At 32.1% G+C, this 20,412-nt stretch overlaps 1 protein-coding gene and 1 non-coding gene across 2 annotated transcripts; one reads left to right on the forward strand and one right to left on the reverse strand.

Moving 5' to 3' along the window:
* Positions 1-1,088: 1,088 nt before the first annotated feature.
* LOC139845883 (small nucleolar RNA R71) lies at positions 1,089-1,195 on the reverse strand. Its single transcript, XR_011758637.1, has one exon. It is a non-coding gene; the product is annotated as a small nucleolar RNA R71 (small nucleolar RNA).
* A 1,346-nt stretch (positions 1,196-2,541) lies between these two features.
* On the forward strand, positions 2,542-19,391 carry LOC139841506 (uncharacterized). The gene is made up of 5 exons (XM_071831721.1): positions 2,542-3,738; positions 17,017-17,175; positions 17,797-17,919; positions 18,219-18,377; positions 18,732-19,391. Exons 1-5 carry the CDS (start codon positions 2,542-2,544, stop codon positions 19,389-19,391), a joined length of 2,298 nt encoding a protein of 765 aa, XP_071687822.1.
* Positions 19,392-20,412: the final 1,021 nt, after the last annotated feature.

The raw sequence follows: 20,412 nt of genomic DNA on the forward strand, positions 1-20,412 counted from the left end.
ATATTTTGTTACTTGTTATTTGCTACTAGTTTACTCGTTAAGTTTAAGTTTGTTTAATAGAGTAAGTTTTAGTTGTTAATCTAATCAATCAAACCCCCCCCCCCCCCCCAATCAAACAAACCCTAGGACAATTAATAGTTTCAAATATTCGACTTACACCGCTCTCTTGGGACGAACTTGATAAGAATACTTACATTGAAGTGCTAAAATAACTGGGTTCTAAGTGCTCGTTAGTTGTGTGTGCTTATTTGTAGTGTTTGAATCATATATAAATTTAGAGGGTAAAAGATGTGTCGTTGCACAATACCATCACACTTTCTTGGCGCCGCTGCCGGCGAGCGGTTAGCTTAGTCAGATATTTGGCTTAAACTTTTGATTGTTCGATCCTTTCGTAGGGGTTTACCCTTGCGAAAGTTACTTTTCGCATTTTATATATTATTTTGTTTGGAAAACCGCTTGTGTTTGTGTTGTGATTGAAGGATAGGTACCTTTGGTGTATGAAAACAAGGTCCCACAAAGATCAAGAGTTCACACATCCATTCTCCGATCCGGAAAGACACGTGCACGGGGTTTATAATTGTAGAGAAGAAAGGGTATTAAGAAAAAATTTCGAAGCTTTGCCATATTGTTTAGAAGACATGGATCCAAACTGTCAACCGATTCTCAATGAAGAGGGTAATCCGATTAATCCGGTTAATCAAGAGTTATTGAATGATCCGAACGACACGCCAATGTGGAACGCTAGATTAGTGGCACCAACGATGATAGCACCGGCTATTACAAAACCACCAATTGAAGCGGATAATTGGAAGATCGAGGGTAACTTTTTCACGTTGATCAAAGATACGTACTTTCATGGGTTAATAGACGAGAATCCGTTCGAACACATCCAACATTTTAGTGATCTTTGTGATATCTACAAAAATAAGGATGTCACCGATGACGCTTTAAAGTTAAGGGCATTCCCCTTTACTCTTCAAGGAGAAGCAAAAGTTTGTTTAAGGAGCTTACCATCCGATTCCATAAGAACTTTTCAAGATTTAACCAATGAGTTTATCAATCACTTCTTCCCACCGTCAAAAGTAGAATGACTTCGAATGGAGATTAATGGGTTCACCCAACGGGGTGATGAGTCTTTGTATGATGCGTGGGTACGATTCAAGAAAATGTTAAGAGCTTGCCCACCGCACGGTTTGACGAAGAAGGAGTACATCAACACATTCTACCGGGGTACTAATTCTTTGACAAAGCAATATTTTGATTCTTCATCCGGTGGGGTATTTATGTATAAATCACCAAATGCGGCAGAAATCTTATTGGAAAACATCTCGGTTAACACATATGAATGGACACCTTCACCGCGAGATTTGACAAGGAAAAGTGTAGCACAAATCGAGAGTGATAATGGACAAGTGACGCTTGCAAGCTTGAACAATCAATTTCAAATGTATGGGAAAGAGTTGAAAAAGCTTCAACAAACGATAATCGCAATGCAAGTAGGTTGTCAACGATGCGAGGGTCCACATCTCATGAAAAATTGTCCTCAAATTACTCAATGCAATCATATTGATCTAGATGACATTCCCATGAATTCGGATGCTCATGTGAACTACGTGAGTAATCAAAACTATCAACGGGGAGGAACATCAAACCAAGGATACTACAATCCTAATAAAAAAAGTGTCATTCAATACCCATACCAATACACCACCCAGATTCACAAACCAAAATCGAAACCAAGGTTACAACAACAACTATCACCAAAACCGAAACAACAACTTTCAATACCAAAACCAACAACCTTACAACAATCAACCTTATAACAACCAAGCCAATTCGAATTATCAAAATAACCAAGGTTTATAGTCAACCACAAATAACCAAGGTTACAATCAACAATCTCAACAAAACATTCAACAATCCCAACCTTCGAAGAGTTTAGAAGAAATCATGCAAAACTATATCAAGAAGGTAGAATCAACCAAAGCTTTCCTAATGAAAGAGAACGAGCTCTTGAAGCAACAAATACGAAACCAACAAACCACATTTCAAAACCTTGAAAGTGCCGCTGGAAGACTTTCAAATCAAGTTGTCGAAAGACCACAAGGAACTTTACCTTCAAACACTCAAGTTAACCCGATCCACATTTACAACAATAACCGTCAACACAACCAAAACCAACAAAACAACAACACAAGAGTGATTCCTATCGAAGGCACCAACCAAAACCCTAACTACCCAAACCGAAATGAAAATGTCAATGCCATAACCACTCGAAACGATTTAACCACTCAAGGGATTGAAGATCCCCATCCACAACCCTTTATAACCCATGAACCACTACCAAGTTTTATTGAAGAGGAAACCGGGGTTAGTAAGGAGAAGGGTAAAGAAAAGGTCAACTCAACTAAAGGTACGGGTAATGATGAATCGGGTAAGAAAAAGGGTGATGAGTCTTCAAAGGTTACGAGACTGGTGCCATATCCAAAAGGTTTAAAGAAGGACAGGTTGGCGGCTCAATACAAAAAGTTTTAAGAAAAGATGAAAAACGTCTCGGTTAACTTACCGATCACCGATGTGCTCAAAGGAATGCCAAACTATGGTCGGTTCATCAAGGAGATAATATCTCAAAGGGTTAAATATCATGATGAAACGTCTTTCTTTATTGAAGAGGAATGCAATAAGATTCTAGCATCAAGGCCACGGATTCCTAAGAAGTTAAGAGATCCGGGAAAATTCGTTTTCCCTTGTAAATTCAGTGAGTTAGAAGTGTTCAATGCACTTACCGATTTGGGGGCAAACATTAACTTAATGCCCCACTCACTTTACGAGAGACTCGGTCTTGGACCTCTTAAACCAACACGGATTAGGATAAGATTGGATAATCATTCATTTAACAACGCTATTGGTATCGCCGAGCACATCTTGGTTAGCATTGACACCTTGGTGTTCCCGGTTGATTTTGTTATTATGGAGATGAAGGAGGACCTTCAAGTCCCCCTTATCTTAGGTAGACCATTTTTGGCGACCGCCGACACCATCATCTTAGTGCAACGCAATCAACTCAACATTAGAGTTGGTGAAGAGCTTGTGACCATCAATATCCGGGAAGCTATGAAGCAACCGAGTAACACCGATGATGATGATGAGTGCTATGCCTTTAACCACATTGACCTTTATATGCATAACGAAATTGAAAAGCTTTTAAAGGTTGATACCACGGGGTTCGACCAAACTTGTGATAATGAAATTGTGGATGTAGAGGCCAATTTTAAGGAATTGATGAATGTTAATGTTGATGAATTTGAAAGTGAAAATGAGGCCATTCGGAAAATGTCATTTGAGTCTATCCCTCATGAAGATAGATTTCGAATCAAGACTTCGTGGGAGAAGCCTCCGACTCTTGAGCTTAAAGAGCACCTCGAGCATCTTGAATATGCTTATCTTAAGGAAGAAAACCAACTTCCGGTGATTATTTCCTCGAAACTCACCCAAGACCAAAAGACCCGACTTTTCTCACTACTTAAGTCCCACCATAAGGCCATAGCATGGAAGACCACGGACATCCCGGGGATCAATTCATCATATTGCACACATAAGATTCTCATGGAAAAGAACTTCAAACCGGTTGTCCAACGACAACGAAGACTTAACCCAAACATGAAGGAGGTTGTAAAAAAGGAAGTGATCAAATTGTTGGACGCGGGGCTTATTTATCCAATATTCGACTCACCCTGGGTCAGTCCGGTCCAAGTGGTGCCCAAAAAGGGTGGGACCACGTGTGACGACCCGGAAATTTCCGACCAAATTAAAACTTGATCTTTAAATGAATTCGACACGATAAGCAAAGTCTGTAATGTTGAGTCTCAAAATTTTTGAAACTGTTTTTCATACAATCATTTAACTTCGACTAATGTCGACGATTCATGAACAGTTGTTTGAAATTAAATATGTGTATATATATATATATATATATATATATATATATATATATATATATATATATATATATATATATATATAAATGAAAGTATATATATAATAATTTGAAATTATAAAATATAATTTAAATATTAGAAATAACTATGTAAAATAATATACAAAATAAATAAGTTGTAATTAAAATGAATATATAGATATAATTTCTATATATAATTATTATTATATTGTAATGTATAAATATTAAATATTGAATATATGTTATTATATACATTACATAATTAATGATATGTAATATTAATATAATAAGTTTGATTACAAGTTAAAACTATAATTATTATGGTTACTTTCATTATTACTTTCATTAATATTAATATCAATATCCGTATTAATATTTAATATAATATATAACATATAGATATAGAAATTGAAACATATAACTTGTTACTACTAGTATTATTATTAAGTATTATCATTAAAAATCATTATTTTTATTATTATCATTAATAATATGATTATTATCATTTTTATGATTATTATTATAATTATCATTATTTATTATTATTATTATTTCTATTATTATTATTAGTAATATTGTGATATTATTATTAATATTAATGTTATTTCTATTAATATTATTATTAGTATTCTTGTTAGTATTAATAATATTAACAGATTTATTTAATAGATTTACATTATAAATTAGTATTACTAGATTTATTACACTAGACATAAACAAAATAAGTTATACATCACTATCTCTCATTTTGTCATCAACTCAAATCACTTTACATCTTACCTGTATTATTACCAATACATGACAATTCATTTTTTGAGACATCTTTCACATTCCACTCACCTAAGATTAATAATTCAATGAATAAATATTTCATTCATCACTAGTTTCTAGCACTACTCACCAATACCATTGAATCTACTACATTCATGATTAAACTGTCTTCAACCCGACACCACCCAGTTTTCTTCAACATTTACCATTGTTGTTGCTACTACTTATTCTGTTCGATTAAACCATCACCACTATAACTACATACAAATTATTACTGCTACTACATAGTTCTGCTTCTGTCGAATGTTAAACAAACCATAGATCATGAAATCATCAAAGGACCACCTCAAACATCATTTGATCACCTCCTTAATAAAGTTAATGACTACAACTGCTGTATAGTTACTATCTCTGTTTCTTGTCAACAAAGAACATCCAATAATCATCGTGAGCTGCTGTATAATTCATTTTCTGCGTTCTGTTTTCCAATAAACCACCACCATCTGTGTTAATTGCTGCACGATCATTCCCAGCTGATGTTGTTATCTATTTTCTGTTCAACCTGTAAAGAAAACCAAAACCACCTACTACTTGTTGATCAATTCATGTTCAACCTTCACTCTATAAACAGGTCATCAATCTATAAATCTTTATCATCTAAATATTTTAATAAACTCAAATTTCATAACCTTGATTCCAACTAAATAATTCCGAAGTTCAAACTAATTTACATACAGAAAACATACTAGAATTTATAAAATTAAAGTTTTACAAACTAATTCAAAAAGCATATCAAATTTAACAACTGCAATATCAAGTATATATATTGTATACTAAATAACTAAGATTTAATGTATTGATAAATAACTCGGACTGTACAAAAAGCATACCTAACAGATATGAATAAACATAAGAATAGATACAATAGAATTGTTACAGCCTTATGTGAAACGAATTCAGATGAAATGAGCCAGGAGATGAGCCTGCAAAACAGAAAAAAAAGATGATGACAGTTTCATAGACGATTTGACTTCTGGAACCAAATTGGGGAAAATTATAAAAACAATTATATTAGTAAATAAAGATTTATTTAGATAACTTATTGTGCTCTATCAAATTAAAGTACAGAAATTAGAGGATATGAAGAAGTTAACAGACTATTAATGAATCAATTAACCTAAATCACAAATTAATAAATCGATTGATTGGTTTATTGATGGAGGATGATGAAGGCCGATAATAAAATTGAACAAGGATGATGACGATTCAACTAACCTGCTAATTCAGCGATGATTGTAGTTTGATTGATCTATTGACGATGATGATGATGATTGTTGATGGAGTAATCGACGAGTATTTTCCCCTCTTCTGAATATTTTTTTTTTACCTCTATCTGAATTGGGAACAAATATATTAAGCGTGTTTTCATATATGAAATATATTATTATTATTATTATGATTATTATTATTATTATTATTATTATTATTATTATTATTATTATTATTATTATTATTACTATTATTATTATTATTATTATTATTATTTTTAACATTATTAATAATAATAATAATAATATTATTATTATTATTACAAAGATTATTAATATTATTATTGATATCATTAATAATATTTTTAACACAAAGATTATTAAATATTATTATTATCATTATTAATATAAATCATTACCATTATTATTATAGGTATTATTATTAATATTACTATACCTAAATATTATTATTTTAACATTTTTAGTATTATTAATAGTATCATTATTATTATTATTATTATCATAATAACAATATTATTATCATTATCAATACTACTATTAATATTATTATTATCATTATTACGATAAAAATTAGTTATATAAAATATATTCAACAAAACTATATAATTTTTTTAAAGTATATAAGATAATTATATTCAATTAAGTTATTAATGAAACATATAACTTAACATTTAATTCACTAATAATAGTATATAAATTTGTTCGATTTCAATTATATGTGTTAATATATATATATATATATATATATATATATATATATATATATATATATATATATATATATATATATATATATATATATATATATATATATATATATATATATATATATATATATATATATATATATATATATATATATATATATATAATGATATATGTTCGTGAATCCGAGGCCAACCCTGCATTGTTCAATGTCGTCATATGTATTTTTACTACAAAATACAGTATTGTGAGTTCATTTGATTCCCTTTTACTCTTTACATTTTTGGGACTGAGAATACATGCGCCGTTTTTATAACTGCTTTATTAAATGCTTTTGAAATATATTTTGAACTGCAAATACATGAAATGCTTTTATAAATGTTTGACGAGATAGACAGAAGCAAAACATTCCTCGAATGAATTATTATACAGACAGAAGTTCTGTGGATTATTATTGAATTAGTTGGACGTTATAATTGCCACTAATTGTTGTGAATATTTTCCCTAATTATTATTGCTTGGTAACCTAAGAATCAGAATCGGGTATGGCCCTAATTCACGCAAATCCTAAAGGTAGATACTGGGTTTAACACCCCCACCCAGAATGTTCACTAGATGGAAGAGCTAGTGGGCATGGTGTTTAGTACTTCGAAGTTTATATATTATACAGACGAGACGTTCTATTTTGGGGATATTATTTATGTGCATTATATGTTAAGGTCGGTTACCAAGCCAAGAAATGAATGAAAAGTGAATGTTATGTATCGAGAGAATGATTTTATACAAAGGTTATGTGTATGATATTTTTGTACAAGAGATATGTGTACGGTTACTAAGATTTATAAAAATGGTTTCGTACACGAGATAGGTGTACTGTATTTGAATCTTGTGGTCTATCAAAATGATGAATTTTATTGTTTATGATAAACTAATGAACTTACCAACCTTTTGGTTGACACTTTAAAGCATGTTTATTATCAGGTATGAAAGAAATCTTCTGCTGTGCATTTGCTCATTTTAGAGATATTACTTGGAGTCATTCATGACATATTTCAAAAGACGTTGTATTCGAGTCGTTGAGTTCATCAAGATTATTATTAAATCAATTATAGTTGGGTATATTATGAAATGGTATGCATGTTGTCAACTGTCGATGAAATGAAAGATTGTCTTTTAAAAGCGAATGCAATGTTTGTAAAATGTATCATATAGAGGTCAAGTACCTCGCGATGTAATAAATTATTATGAATCATTTATAATCGATATGAACGGGGCATTTCAGTTGGTATCAGAGCGGTGGTCTTAGCGAACCAGGTCTTGCATTAGTTTGTCTAACTGATAGTTGTTTAGATGCATTAGTGGGTCTGGACTTGGACCGTGTCTGCATGTCAAAAGTTTTGCTTATCATTTAGTGTCGAAAATTATTTTCTTATCATCCTTAAAGTCTAGACACGTCTTACTGCCTTTATTGCATAGACAGTGTATAGATAAATTCATATCTTAGCGTATCTGTTATTGTTACCTTTGCCTGACAGTTTCCGTAGATTCCTCTGTAACTTATGGGATTTTAGTATTATATATGCGTATGTAAATTATGTATTACAGGGTACTAATCTACATCCTATTATCTATTTCTTATCAAAAATCCTTCATCTGATCGTACGAGATGAATCCCTCAACCAGTTCGAGTCCCTCAGATTTCGATAGCTATTCCAATAGTTATTCCGACAGATATTCCGACATGGATATTCACCTAAGCTCCGAAAGTGGTGTCACCGGAATGAATCAATCAATCAGCCATCCCCAGTTCATCTAATGGGTTCGTAGTCGACTTAATCAATGGAGACGCGAAGAAGGCGATCCTTTCCATCCACCGACTTTCCCTCTTGGCGAAGAACCTGAAACACTTACCGGCGAACCTGCCCGAAACACCATTTTCTCTCTCATTTCCGGAGTATCTCGTCACGATTACATACTACGTCAAATTCTAGATTTTATCCGCTCGTCCGAGCCGACAATCACCCCGGTGTAATAGAAGAAGTCAACGAGCTTCGCGCTCGGGTAGTGGCTTTGGAGAATTTGGTGCAAAGGTTACAAACACCAGCAGCAGCACCAACAGCATAAACAATACCACCAACAGCAACATCCGCATCCCACACCTCAACATTACAATCAGTATCTCGAACATCAACGTCATACACACCATAGATACCAAGGAGTACCAACAACAATGAACGAAGAAGTATTAATTCATAACTTCATTGAAGAAATATTCTGCGAAGAATATGTGGTTTCTAAAAGTTTTAGAGATTATTTATTCTAGCTCAAACCGAAAATCAAATGAGTTTAATATCATATTGACTCATTAAATCCATAATTACATCTGAAGAAAATATATATGTATATATATTTTCATAAAGATTGTAATTGAAAATTCTTTCGTACAAACTGTTAATGATGAAAATATTTTAACGGGTAGGTAATACCCGAGGAATATTTAGATTTTACATTAATAAGTTACACTATACATTCTTCAAATCTAATTCAATGGTCATTTACTATCCTACTTACATCCACAGATATACGTATCCGTTCACCGTAGAATAACCATTTTCACTCAATTTCATATTGGATTTTGACTTATCTCCAACAAGTGGCATAATGAAGAAAACATTGGACAAAATAAAATCTGTTAGAAACAAACAAATTAACTATGAGAAATTTTGTTAAGAATCTACGCTAACTGTTCCTAGCTAACTGTTCCTAGCTAACTGATTACATTTTATTATCACAGTTTAATTATCGCAATTTATATTCTCGCAATTTTATTTATCGTCATTTAATTTCTGTTATTTATTTTACGCACTTTAAATATCGGGACACGTATACAAGGTTTTGACATATCATATCGACACATCTATATATATTATTTGGAATAACCATAGACACTCTATACGCGGTAATGATCGAGTTAGGTATACAGGGTTGAGGTTGATTCTACAATAATATATATACTTTGAGTTGTGATCGAGTCTGAGACATGTATATAACGGGTCACGATACGTATTAATAAATTCGAATATAATATATTAAACTATATATGAATTATTGAACTGCTAACTGTGGACTATCAACTGAGGACTACCAACATTGGACAATTAAAATGAATTAAAATATTGATTATAACATATGAAACTAAACAATTCTTCAAGTTTGCCACTTGATTTCATCTTAAACCTCATTTGTATCTTGACGATTACAATCTGCATTCAAACCTTTCATGATTCTTGAAAACACCTCAATCGAGAGGATGAACCAACCGCACCTCATCTACGGAAGAAAAGATTGATGCATATAGTTATGCACCTAAAAACACTCGGAACCTGAGTAAACTTTTAACACGTATCTGTGCTAGCTCCTTTGGCATTGTTATTACCGAAAATAACTTTGTAATTCCTTTTCAAATTAGCCAATTTTGTCATAGCTCCAGCAAGTCAACTTCGACTTTTCGTTTGAAACAACCTTATTATAACCTTGATATATACGTTGCCCATTTGCCATAGTTACCAGGGAGCAGTTTATGTCCCACTACATTAGCAGTAAACTTATCAACAATTTTGTTGATCCTTAATTTTTTGAAAAATCATTATCTTTATCGAAACCTTATCATATACTCATCCACATCTTATAACGAGAATTACCATACCAATTACCGGGAATCAGCAATCAGTATTTTGAATCTCGCAACGTTTCTATATCAACATTTATATGTATACATATAACATTTATCTCTTAGAATTATGATCTTCCATTATGAAATTCTAAAAAGCACCCAGTCTGCGAATCAATACTCTAAGTTCTGAAAGAGCTGATGAAGCAGTGAAAACTGAAGACTGCCTTAACAGTTAAAAGTTTGATGATAAAGAATAGAGTGTTGAAAAAGCTCAGAAATTTTGATACTGAAAAACGAATTAAACAAACCATGAAGGAGACTTTGGACAAATCACAAGGACTAAACTTGTACATAAAGAATCCTGATGATTCTGTTCTGATGAAATCTTTAACGAATACCTTGCTCCTGATTCTACACTTTTACGTACAAATCTTCATCATCATCCATCCATATTAGAAATTCTAAGATATCATCGTATCTTTCATTATAAATATCCTCGATATTTCTGAAGATATTTTCAGAACTATTCTTATCTGAAATCATTTATCTCTTTGCGATATCAGTGTTACATCAGAAAGGAAACTGGTTTTAGTTTCTAAATTCTGAAATATTCGAATCTAAATATGAATGTTATTGAAGTAGTGCTGGGGACTGATGCATGAGTTATAATATAATGACACTTGATCAACGTGATTATATTACAGTAAGTCATGTTGAGTTTCTAATGGAACGTGATGATTCACAGATCATAACGTCATCATGTGCCATGTTACATAACTCTTTCATTCTGCTTAACTTCTGAACATATCAAGAAAGTATATTCTTGATAGTTCTATTCTCAGTGATTCAGGTAATTTGACAAATCAAATCGTGCGATTACGTTTTTTCTTGTTTAGAACATTAAGTTTGTTAGAAATTCCATATTTACGAATTCTGGACCGTTACTCGCTTTACTAGAGGTCGAGAACAGAATAAAAAGGCAAAGAGCTCCAAAATATAAGAAAAATATAAAGCCCAATAACAACACGGAGGTCACAAACTGTGGATATTAGTACGAATAGCAATATAAAGACACGGTAGAATTAAGAATAGTATCACTCCAAGGTAATAGTAGAAGTAAACAGATTTTTCTGGTGGAAGATTGAAAAGAATGATGACAGAAATGATAATTAGAAAAATATCAAGGATTAGAACGGGATTAAGCATTTTCACAATCTTTTGGATGTATGAACTAAGGAAGAAAGTATTGAGGTGGTGAAAATTAATGGAACGAAAAAAGTGAATTTATAATGGAAATATCCGACAGAGCAATCGAGGCAGATCACCGTATTTATTAAAAGAGATCTTAATTCCCCTATTCAATGAAGAATCAGATCTTATTCAGATTTCAAAGATTTTCTCTTAAATTCCTTGAATTCCAAAAATCAACCGTGACTACGTCACCAGTTAGGACAAACCTGCATATACTCATTTCACTCTTTTGTGATAGCTTCATTCATACTCTTCGAATAATCAAATTATTTCATCCTTATTACTCAATGGTAATAAAATTCTATCTATCAGCTCACATGAGTCATGAAAACATACTTATTGGCAGCCATGACCATCCCAATCAAATTTCGGGACGAAATTTCTTTAACGGGTAAGTACTGTGATGACTCGAAAATTTCTGACCAAATTTAAACTTGATCTTTAAATGAATTCGACACGATAAGCAAAGTCTGTAATGTTGAGTCTCAAAATTTTTGAAACTGTTTTTCATACAATCATTTAACTTCGACTAATTTCGACGATTCACGAACAGTTGTTTGAAATTAAATATGTGTATATATGTATGTATATGTATATGTATATGTATATGTATATGTATATGTATATGTATATATATATATATAAATGAAAGTATATATATAATAATTTGAAATTATAAAATATAATATAAATATTAGAATTAACTATGTAAAATAATATACAAAATAAATAAGTTGTAATCAAAATAAATATATAGATATAATTTCACTATATAATTATTATTATATTGTAATGTATAAATATTAAATATTGAATATATGTTATTATATACATTACATAATTACTGATATGTAATATTAATATAATAAGTTTGATTACAGGTTAAAACTATAATTATTATGGTTACTTTCATTATTACTTTCATTAATATAAATATCAATATCCGTATTAATATTTAATATACTATATAACATATAGATATAGAAATTGAAACATATAACTTGTTACTACTAGTATTATTATTAAGTATTATCATTAAAAATCATTATTTTTATTATTATCATTAATAATATGATTATTATCATTTTTATGATTATTATTATAATTATCATTATTTATTATTATTATTATTTCTATTATTATTATTAGTATTATTGTGATATTATTATTAATATTAATATTATTTTTATTAATATTATTATTAGTATTCTTGTTAGTATTAATAATATTAACAGATTTATTTAATAGATTTACATTATAAATTAGTATTACTAGATTTATTACACTAGACATAAACAAAATAAGTTATACATCACTATCTCTCATTTTGTCATCAACTCAAATCACTTTACATCTTACCTGTATTATTACCAATACATGACAATTCATTTTTGAGACATCTTTCACATTCCACTCACCTAAGATTAATAATTCAATGAATAAATATTTCATTCATCACTAGTTTCTAGCACTACTCACCAATACCATTGAATCTACTACATTCATGATCAAACTGTCTACAACCCGACACCACCCAGTTTTCTTCAACATTTACCATTGTTGTTGCTACTACTTGTTCTGTTCGATCAAACCATCACCATTATAACTACATACAAATTATTACTACTACTACATAGTTATGCTTCTGTCGAATGTTAAACAAACCATAGATAATGAAATCATCAAAGGACCACCTCAAACATCATTTGATCACCTCCTTAATAAAGTTAATGACTACAACTGCTGTATAGTTACTATCTCTGTTTCTTGTCAACAAAGAACATCCAATAATCATAGTGAACTGCTGTATAATTCATTTTTTGCGTTCTGTTTTCCAATAAACCACCACCATCTGTGTTGATTGCTGCACAATCATTCCCAGCTGATGTTGTTATCTGTTTTCTGTTCAACCTGCAAAGAAAACCAAAACCACCTACTACTTGTTGATCAATTCCTGTTCAACCTTCACTCCATAAACAGGTCATCAATCTATAAATCTTTATCATCTAAATATTTTAATAAACTCAAATTTAATAACCTAGATTCCAACTAAATAATTCCAAAGTTCAAACTAATTTACATACAGAAAAGATACTAGAATTTATAAAATTAAAGTTTTACAAACTAATTCAAAAAGCATAACAAATTTAATAACTGGAATATCAAGTATATATATTGTTTACTAAATAACTAAGATTTAATGTATTGATAAATAACTCGGACTGTACAAAAAGCATACCTAACAGATATGAATAAACATAAGAATAGATACAAGTGAATTGTTACAGCCTTATGTGAAACGAATTCAGATGAAACGAGCCAGGAGATGAGCCTGCAAAACAGAAAAAAAAAAGATGATGACAGTTTCATAGACGATTTGACTTCTGGAACCAAATTGGGGAAAATTATAAAAACAATTATATTAGTAAATAAAGATTTATTTAGATAACTTATTGTGCTCTATCAAATTAAAGTACATAAATTAGAGGAGATGAAGAAGTTAACAGACTATTAATGAATCAATTAACCTAAGTCACAAATTAATAAATCGATTGATTGGTTTATTGATGGAGGATGATGAAGCCGATAATAAAATTGAACAAGGATGATGACGATTCAACTAACCTGCTAATTCAGCGATGATTGCAGTTTGATTGATCTATTGACGATGATGATGATGATTGTTGATGGAGTAATCGACGAGTATTTTCCCCCTCTTCTGAATATATTTTTTTTACCTCGATCTGAATTAGGAACAAATATACTACGCGTGTTTTCATATATGAAATATATTATTATTATTATTATTATTATTATTATTATTATTATTATTATTATTATTATTATTATTATTATTATTATTATTATTATTATTATTATTATTATGATTATTATTATTATTATTATTATTATTATTATTATTATTATTATGATTATTATTATTATTATTATTAGTATTATTATTATTATTAACATTATTAATAATAATATTATTATTATTATTATTACAAAGATTATTAATATTATTATTGATATCATTAATAATATTATTAATACAAAGATTATTAAATATTATTATTATCATTATTAATATAAATCATTACCATTATTATTATAAGTATTATTATTAATATTACTATATCTAAATATTATTATTTTAACATTTTTAGTATTATTACTAGTATCATTATTATTATTATCATAATAATAAAAATATTATCATTATTAATACAACTATTAATATTATTATTATCATTATTACGATAAAAATTAGTTAAATAAAATATATTCAACAAAGCTATATAATTTTTTTTAAAAGTATATAAGATAATTATATTCAATTAAGTTATTAATAAAACATATAACTTAATATTTAATTCACTAATAATAGTATATAAATTTGTCCGATTTCAATTATATGTGTTAATATATATATATATATATATATATATATATATATATATATATATATAATGATATAGGTTCGTGAATCCGAGGCCAACCCTGCATTATTCAATGTCGTCATATGTATTTTTACTACAAAATACAGTATTGTGAGTTCATTTGATTCCCTTTTACTCTTTACATTTTTGGAACTGAGAATACATGCGCCGTTTTTATAACGGATTTATTAAATGCTTTTGAAATATATTTTGAACTGCAAATACATGAATTGCTTTTATAAATGTTTGACGAGATAGACACAAGCAAAACATTCCTCGAATGAATTATTATGCAGACAGAAGTTCTGTGAATTATTATTGAATTAGTTGGACGTTATAATTGCCACTAATTGTTGTGAATATTTCCCCTGATTATTATTGCTTAGTAACCTAAGAATTAGAATCGGGTATGGCCCTAATTCACGCGAATCCTAAAGGTAGCTACCGGGTTTAACACCCCCACCCAGAATGTTCACTAGACGGAAGAGCTAGTGGGTGTGGTGTTTAGTACTTCGAAGTTTATATATTATACAGACGAGAGGTTCTGTTTTGGGGATATTATTTATGCGCATTATATGTTAAGGTCGGTTACCAAGCCAAGAAATGAATGAAAAGTGAATGCTATGTATCGAGAGAATGATTTTATACACAGGTTATGTGTATGATATTTTTGTACACGATATATGTGTACGGTTACTAAGATTTATGAAAATGGTTTCGTACACGAGATAGGCGTACTATATTTGAATCTTGTGGTCTATCAAAATGATGAATTTTATTGTTTATGATAAACTAATGAACTCACCAACCTTTTGGTTGACACTTTAAAGGATGTTTATTCTCAGGTATGAAAGAAATATTTCGCTGTGCATTTGCTCATTTTAGAGATATTACTTGGAGTCATTCATGACATATTTCAAAAGACGTTGCATTCGAGTCGTTGAGTTCATCAAGATTATTATTAAATCAATTATAGTTGGGTATATTATGAAATGGTATGCATGTTGTCAACTGTCAATGAAATGAAAGATTGTCTTTTAAAAACGAATGCAATGTTTGTAAAATGTATCATATAGAGGTCAAGTACCTCGCGATGTAATCAACTATTATGAATCGTTTATAATCGATATGAATGGGGCATTTCACCACGATGATCTTAAACGGCCAAAATGAGCTTGTCCCAACCCAAACCATCATGGGATGGCGGGTGTGCATTGACTATAGATGGTTAAACGATGCCACATGAATAGACCATTTCCCACCCCCTTACATCGATCAAATGATCGAATGTTTGAGCAGGAGAGAGTTTTATTGCTTTCTTGACGAGCTTTCGGGATACTTTTAAATCCCGATAAACCCTGAAGAACAAGAAAAGACGACCTTTACATGCCCCTATGGTACATTTGCGTATCGAAGAATGCCTTTTGGCCTATACAATTCCCCGGGAACCTTTCAACGATGCATGCTTGCTATTTTCTCGGATATGGTTGAGGATACTATGTAGGTATTCATGGATGACTTTTCGGTAGGAGATTCATTCGACCATTGTCTTAAAGATCTGGATAAAATGTTAACTCGTTATGAAAGTGCAAATTTGGTTCTTAATTGGGAAAAATGCCACCTCATGGTCAACGAAGGGTAGTTTTGGGACATAAAATTTCTAAAGCGGGAATCAAGGTAGACAAAGCTAAAATTCATGTGATAAAAGACTTACCAAAACCATCCGATGTGAATGCAATCTAAAGTTTTCTTGGGCACGTGGGATTTTATAGAAAGTTCATAAAAGATTTTTCGAAAATCGCTCGCCGTATGACCAAGTAGTTAGAAAAAGACCAACCTATCTTGTTTGATAAGGAATGCACCAAAGCTTTTAACTAGTTGAACGAAAAGCTCATTAACCCACCAATTCTTGTTTCTCCGTATTAGGATAAAGACTTTGAATTGATGTACGATGCGAGCGATTATGCGCTTGGCGTGGTGCTTGGTCAAAGAGTTGACCAACACTTTAGACCGATTTACTATGCAAGCAAGACCTTAACCGAGGCCCAATTGAATTATACCACTATTGAGAAGGAACTTCTTGAGGTAGTATTTGCTTTTGATAAGTTTCGATCTTATCTTGTACTTTTCAAAACGATCGTATACACGGACCACTCCGCGTTGCGATATATTTTTCAAAAACAAGATTCGAAACATCGTTTAATTAGATGGGTCCTTTTACTACAAGTGTTTGATATAGAAATAAGGGATAAAAAGGGTGTCGAGAATGTGGCAGCTGACCACTTGTCAAGGTTAGACAATCGTTTAATTATGAATCGTTTATAATCGATATGAATGGGGCATTTCACCACGATGATCTTAAACGGCCAAAATGAGCTTGTCCCAACCCAAACCATCATGGGATGGCGGGTGTGCATTGACTATAGATGGTTAAACGATGCCACATGAATAGACCATTTCCCACCCCCTTACATCGATCAAATGATCGAATGTTTGAGCAGGAGAGAGTTTTATTGCTTTCTTGACGAGCTTTCGGGATACTTTTAAATCCCGATAAACCCTGAAGAACAAGAAAATACGACCTTTACATGCCCCTATGGTACATTTGCGTATCGAAGAATGCCTTTTGGCCTATACAATTCCCCGGGAACCTTTCAACGATGCATGCTTGCTATTTTCTCGGATATGGTTGAGGATACTATGTAGGTATTCATGGATGACTTTTTGGTAGGAGATTCATTCGACCATTGTCTTAAAGATCTGGATAAAATGTTAACTCGTTATGAAAGTGCAAATTTGGTTCTTAATTGGGAAAAATGCCACCTCATGGTCAACGAAGGGTAGTTTTGGGACATAAAATTTCTAAAGCGGGAATCAAGGTAGATAAAGCTAAAATTCATGTGATAAAAGACTTACCAAAACCATCGGATGTGAATGCAATCTAAAGTTTTCTTGGGCACGTGGGATTTTATAGACGGTTCATAAAAGATTTTTCGAAAATCGCTCGCCGTATGACCAAGTAGTTAGAAAAAGACCAACCTATCTTGTTTGATAAGGAATGCACCAAAGCTTTTAACTAGTTGAACGAAATGCTCATTAACCCACCAATTCTTGTTTCTCCGTATTAGGATAAAGACTTTGAATTGATGTGCGATGCGAGCGATTATGCGCTTGGCGTGGTGCTTGGTCAAAGAGTTGACCAACACTTTAGACCGATTTACTATGCAAGCAAGACCTTAACCGAGGCCCAATTGAATTATACCACTATTGAGAAGGAACTTCTTGAGGTAGTATTTGCTTTTGATAAGTTTCGATCTTATCTTGTACTTTTCAAAACGATCGTATACACGGACCACTCCGCGTTGCGATATATTTTTCAAAAACAAGATTCGAAACATCGTTTAATTAGATGGGTCCTTTTACTACAAGAGTTTGATATAGAAATAAGGGATAAAAAGGGTGTCGAGAATGTGGCAGCTGACCACTTGTCAAGGTTAGACAATCCCGGGCTTCAACCTTTAGAAGAATCAAAGATTCGGGATACTTTCCGCGATGAACATTTAATGAGAATTGACCTAGTCGATGAAGTCCCATGGTTCGCCAATTTTGCAAACTACTTGGCCTCAAATGTTTTATAAAAGGGTTTGTCATACCAACAAAAGAAAAAGTTTTTCAACGATTTACGGTATTACTTTTGGGAAGAACCACACTTGTTCCGCATTGGGGCAGATCAAGTAATTCGGAGATGTGTTTATGGGCAAGAAGCCCGCGAGATTTCAAGGAGTTGTCATAGTGGACCTACGGGAGGGCATTTTGGTCCGAACCACGCCACTAAGAAGGTGTTCAATTCCGGTTTCTATTGGCCCATGATATTCAAGGACTCCCACGAATTGGTGAAACATTGTGATTCTTGCCAAAGGTCGGGATCCATCTCCAAGAGAGATGAGATGCCCCAAACCGGCATTCAAATATGCGAGGTATTCGACGTATGGGGTTTAGATTTCATGGATCCATTCCCGAACTTAAATAAGTGTGTTTATATCTTGGTATTGGTAGATTATGTTTCGAAATGGGCCGGGGCCAAAGCCTTGCCAACTAATGATGCGAGAGTAGTTGTTAAGTTTTTGAAAGGATTGTTTGCTAGGTTTGATGTACCAAAAGCGTTGATCTCGGATCGATGGACACATTTTTCTAATAGCCTAATGGAGAGAGTCATGGAAAAATATGGTGTAACACATCATTTTTTTACCACTTACCATCCCCAAACTAGTGGTCAAGTCGAGAACACAATCGCGCTTTGAAGAGAATTTTGGAAAAGACGGTTAGTAATAACCCTAAGATTTGGTCAACCAAGCTAGATGAAGCATTGTGGGCATTTAGAACCACTTACAAGACACCCATAGGAACCACACCGTTCCGTCTAGTGTATGGGAAGGCATGTCACATCCCGGTTGAGGTTGAACACAAGGCATTTTGAGCAATTAAGGAGATAAACCTAGACCTAGAAAGAGCTAAGGAAAAATGGGTGACGCAATTGCACGAATTAGAGGACTTAGGTTAGAGGCATACGATAACTCTTTAGCATAAAAAGAGATAACTAAGCGTTGGCACGATGCCCGACTAAAAGGTCTTAAATAATTTCGCCCAAATGATAAGGTCTTAGTTTCCAACTTCCGCTTAAAGTTCTCACCCGGTAAGTTGAAGTCTAGATGGAGGGGTTCATACATTGTTAAGAGGGCTTATCCTACGGGTTATGTGGAGTTATGTGGGTATGGGAACACTTTCAAGGTAAACGGCCATAGATTAAAGGTTTATAGGGATGACATCAATGCTATTGAGCTTGATGACATCAAGCTCTACCCAAAGTAACACCTTTGCGCTAAAACGGGACAAGTGATAGACCCGCGATCAAAACAATCACATATGTGTATATTTGTGCATTTATGATTACATTTCATATAGACTTGTATGATATTATGTTTAAATATATTGCATTTGCATGCAGTTGCATTTCATGCATTTGGGTAAATTGGAAAAACTGGAAAAATAGCTTTTGAATGAGTTGAAATAGATTTCGAAACTGCAAAACTGAATTAGGTACAAAAGCAACACTTTTGTCTAGGAGCAGCGCTTTTGCTTCCCAAGAGCGGTGCTTCTGTCTCAAGAGCGACGCTTTAACCTGTGATTTTGGATCAAAATTGGACAGTGGGCAGCAGCGACACTTTCTCGTTGAAAAGCGCCGTTTTTATTTTCTCAAGAGCGACGCTTCATTTTTAATGTGATGACCCGTCCTAATCCATCTGAACGAATACATTACATTTG

This window comes from Rutidosis leptorrhynchoides, chromosome 4, assembly GCF_046630445.1.
Source record: "Rutidosis leptorrhynchoides isolate AG116_Rl617_1_P2 chromosome 4, CSIRO_AGI_Rlap_v1, whole genome shotgun sequence".
Lineage (NCBI taxonomy): Eukaryota > Viridiplantae > Streptophyta > Magnoliopsida > Asterales > Asteraceae > Rutidosis > Rutidosis leptorrhynchoides.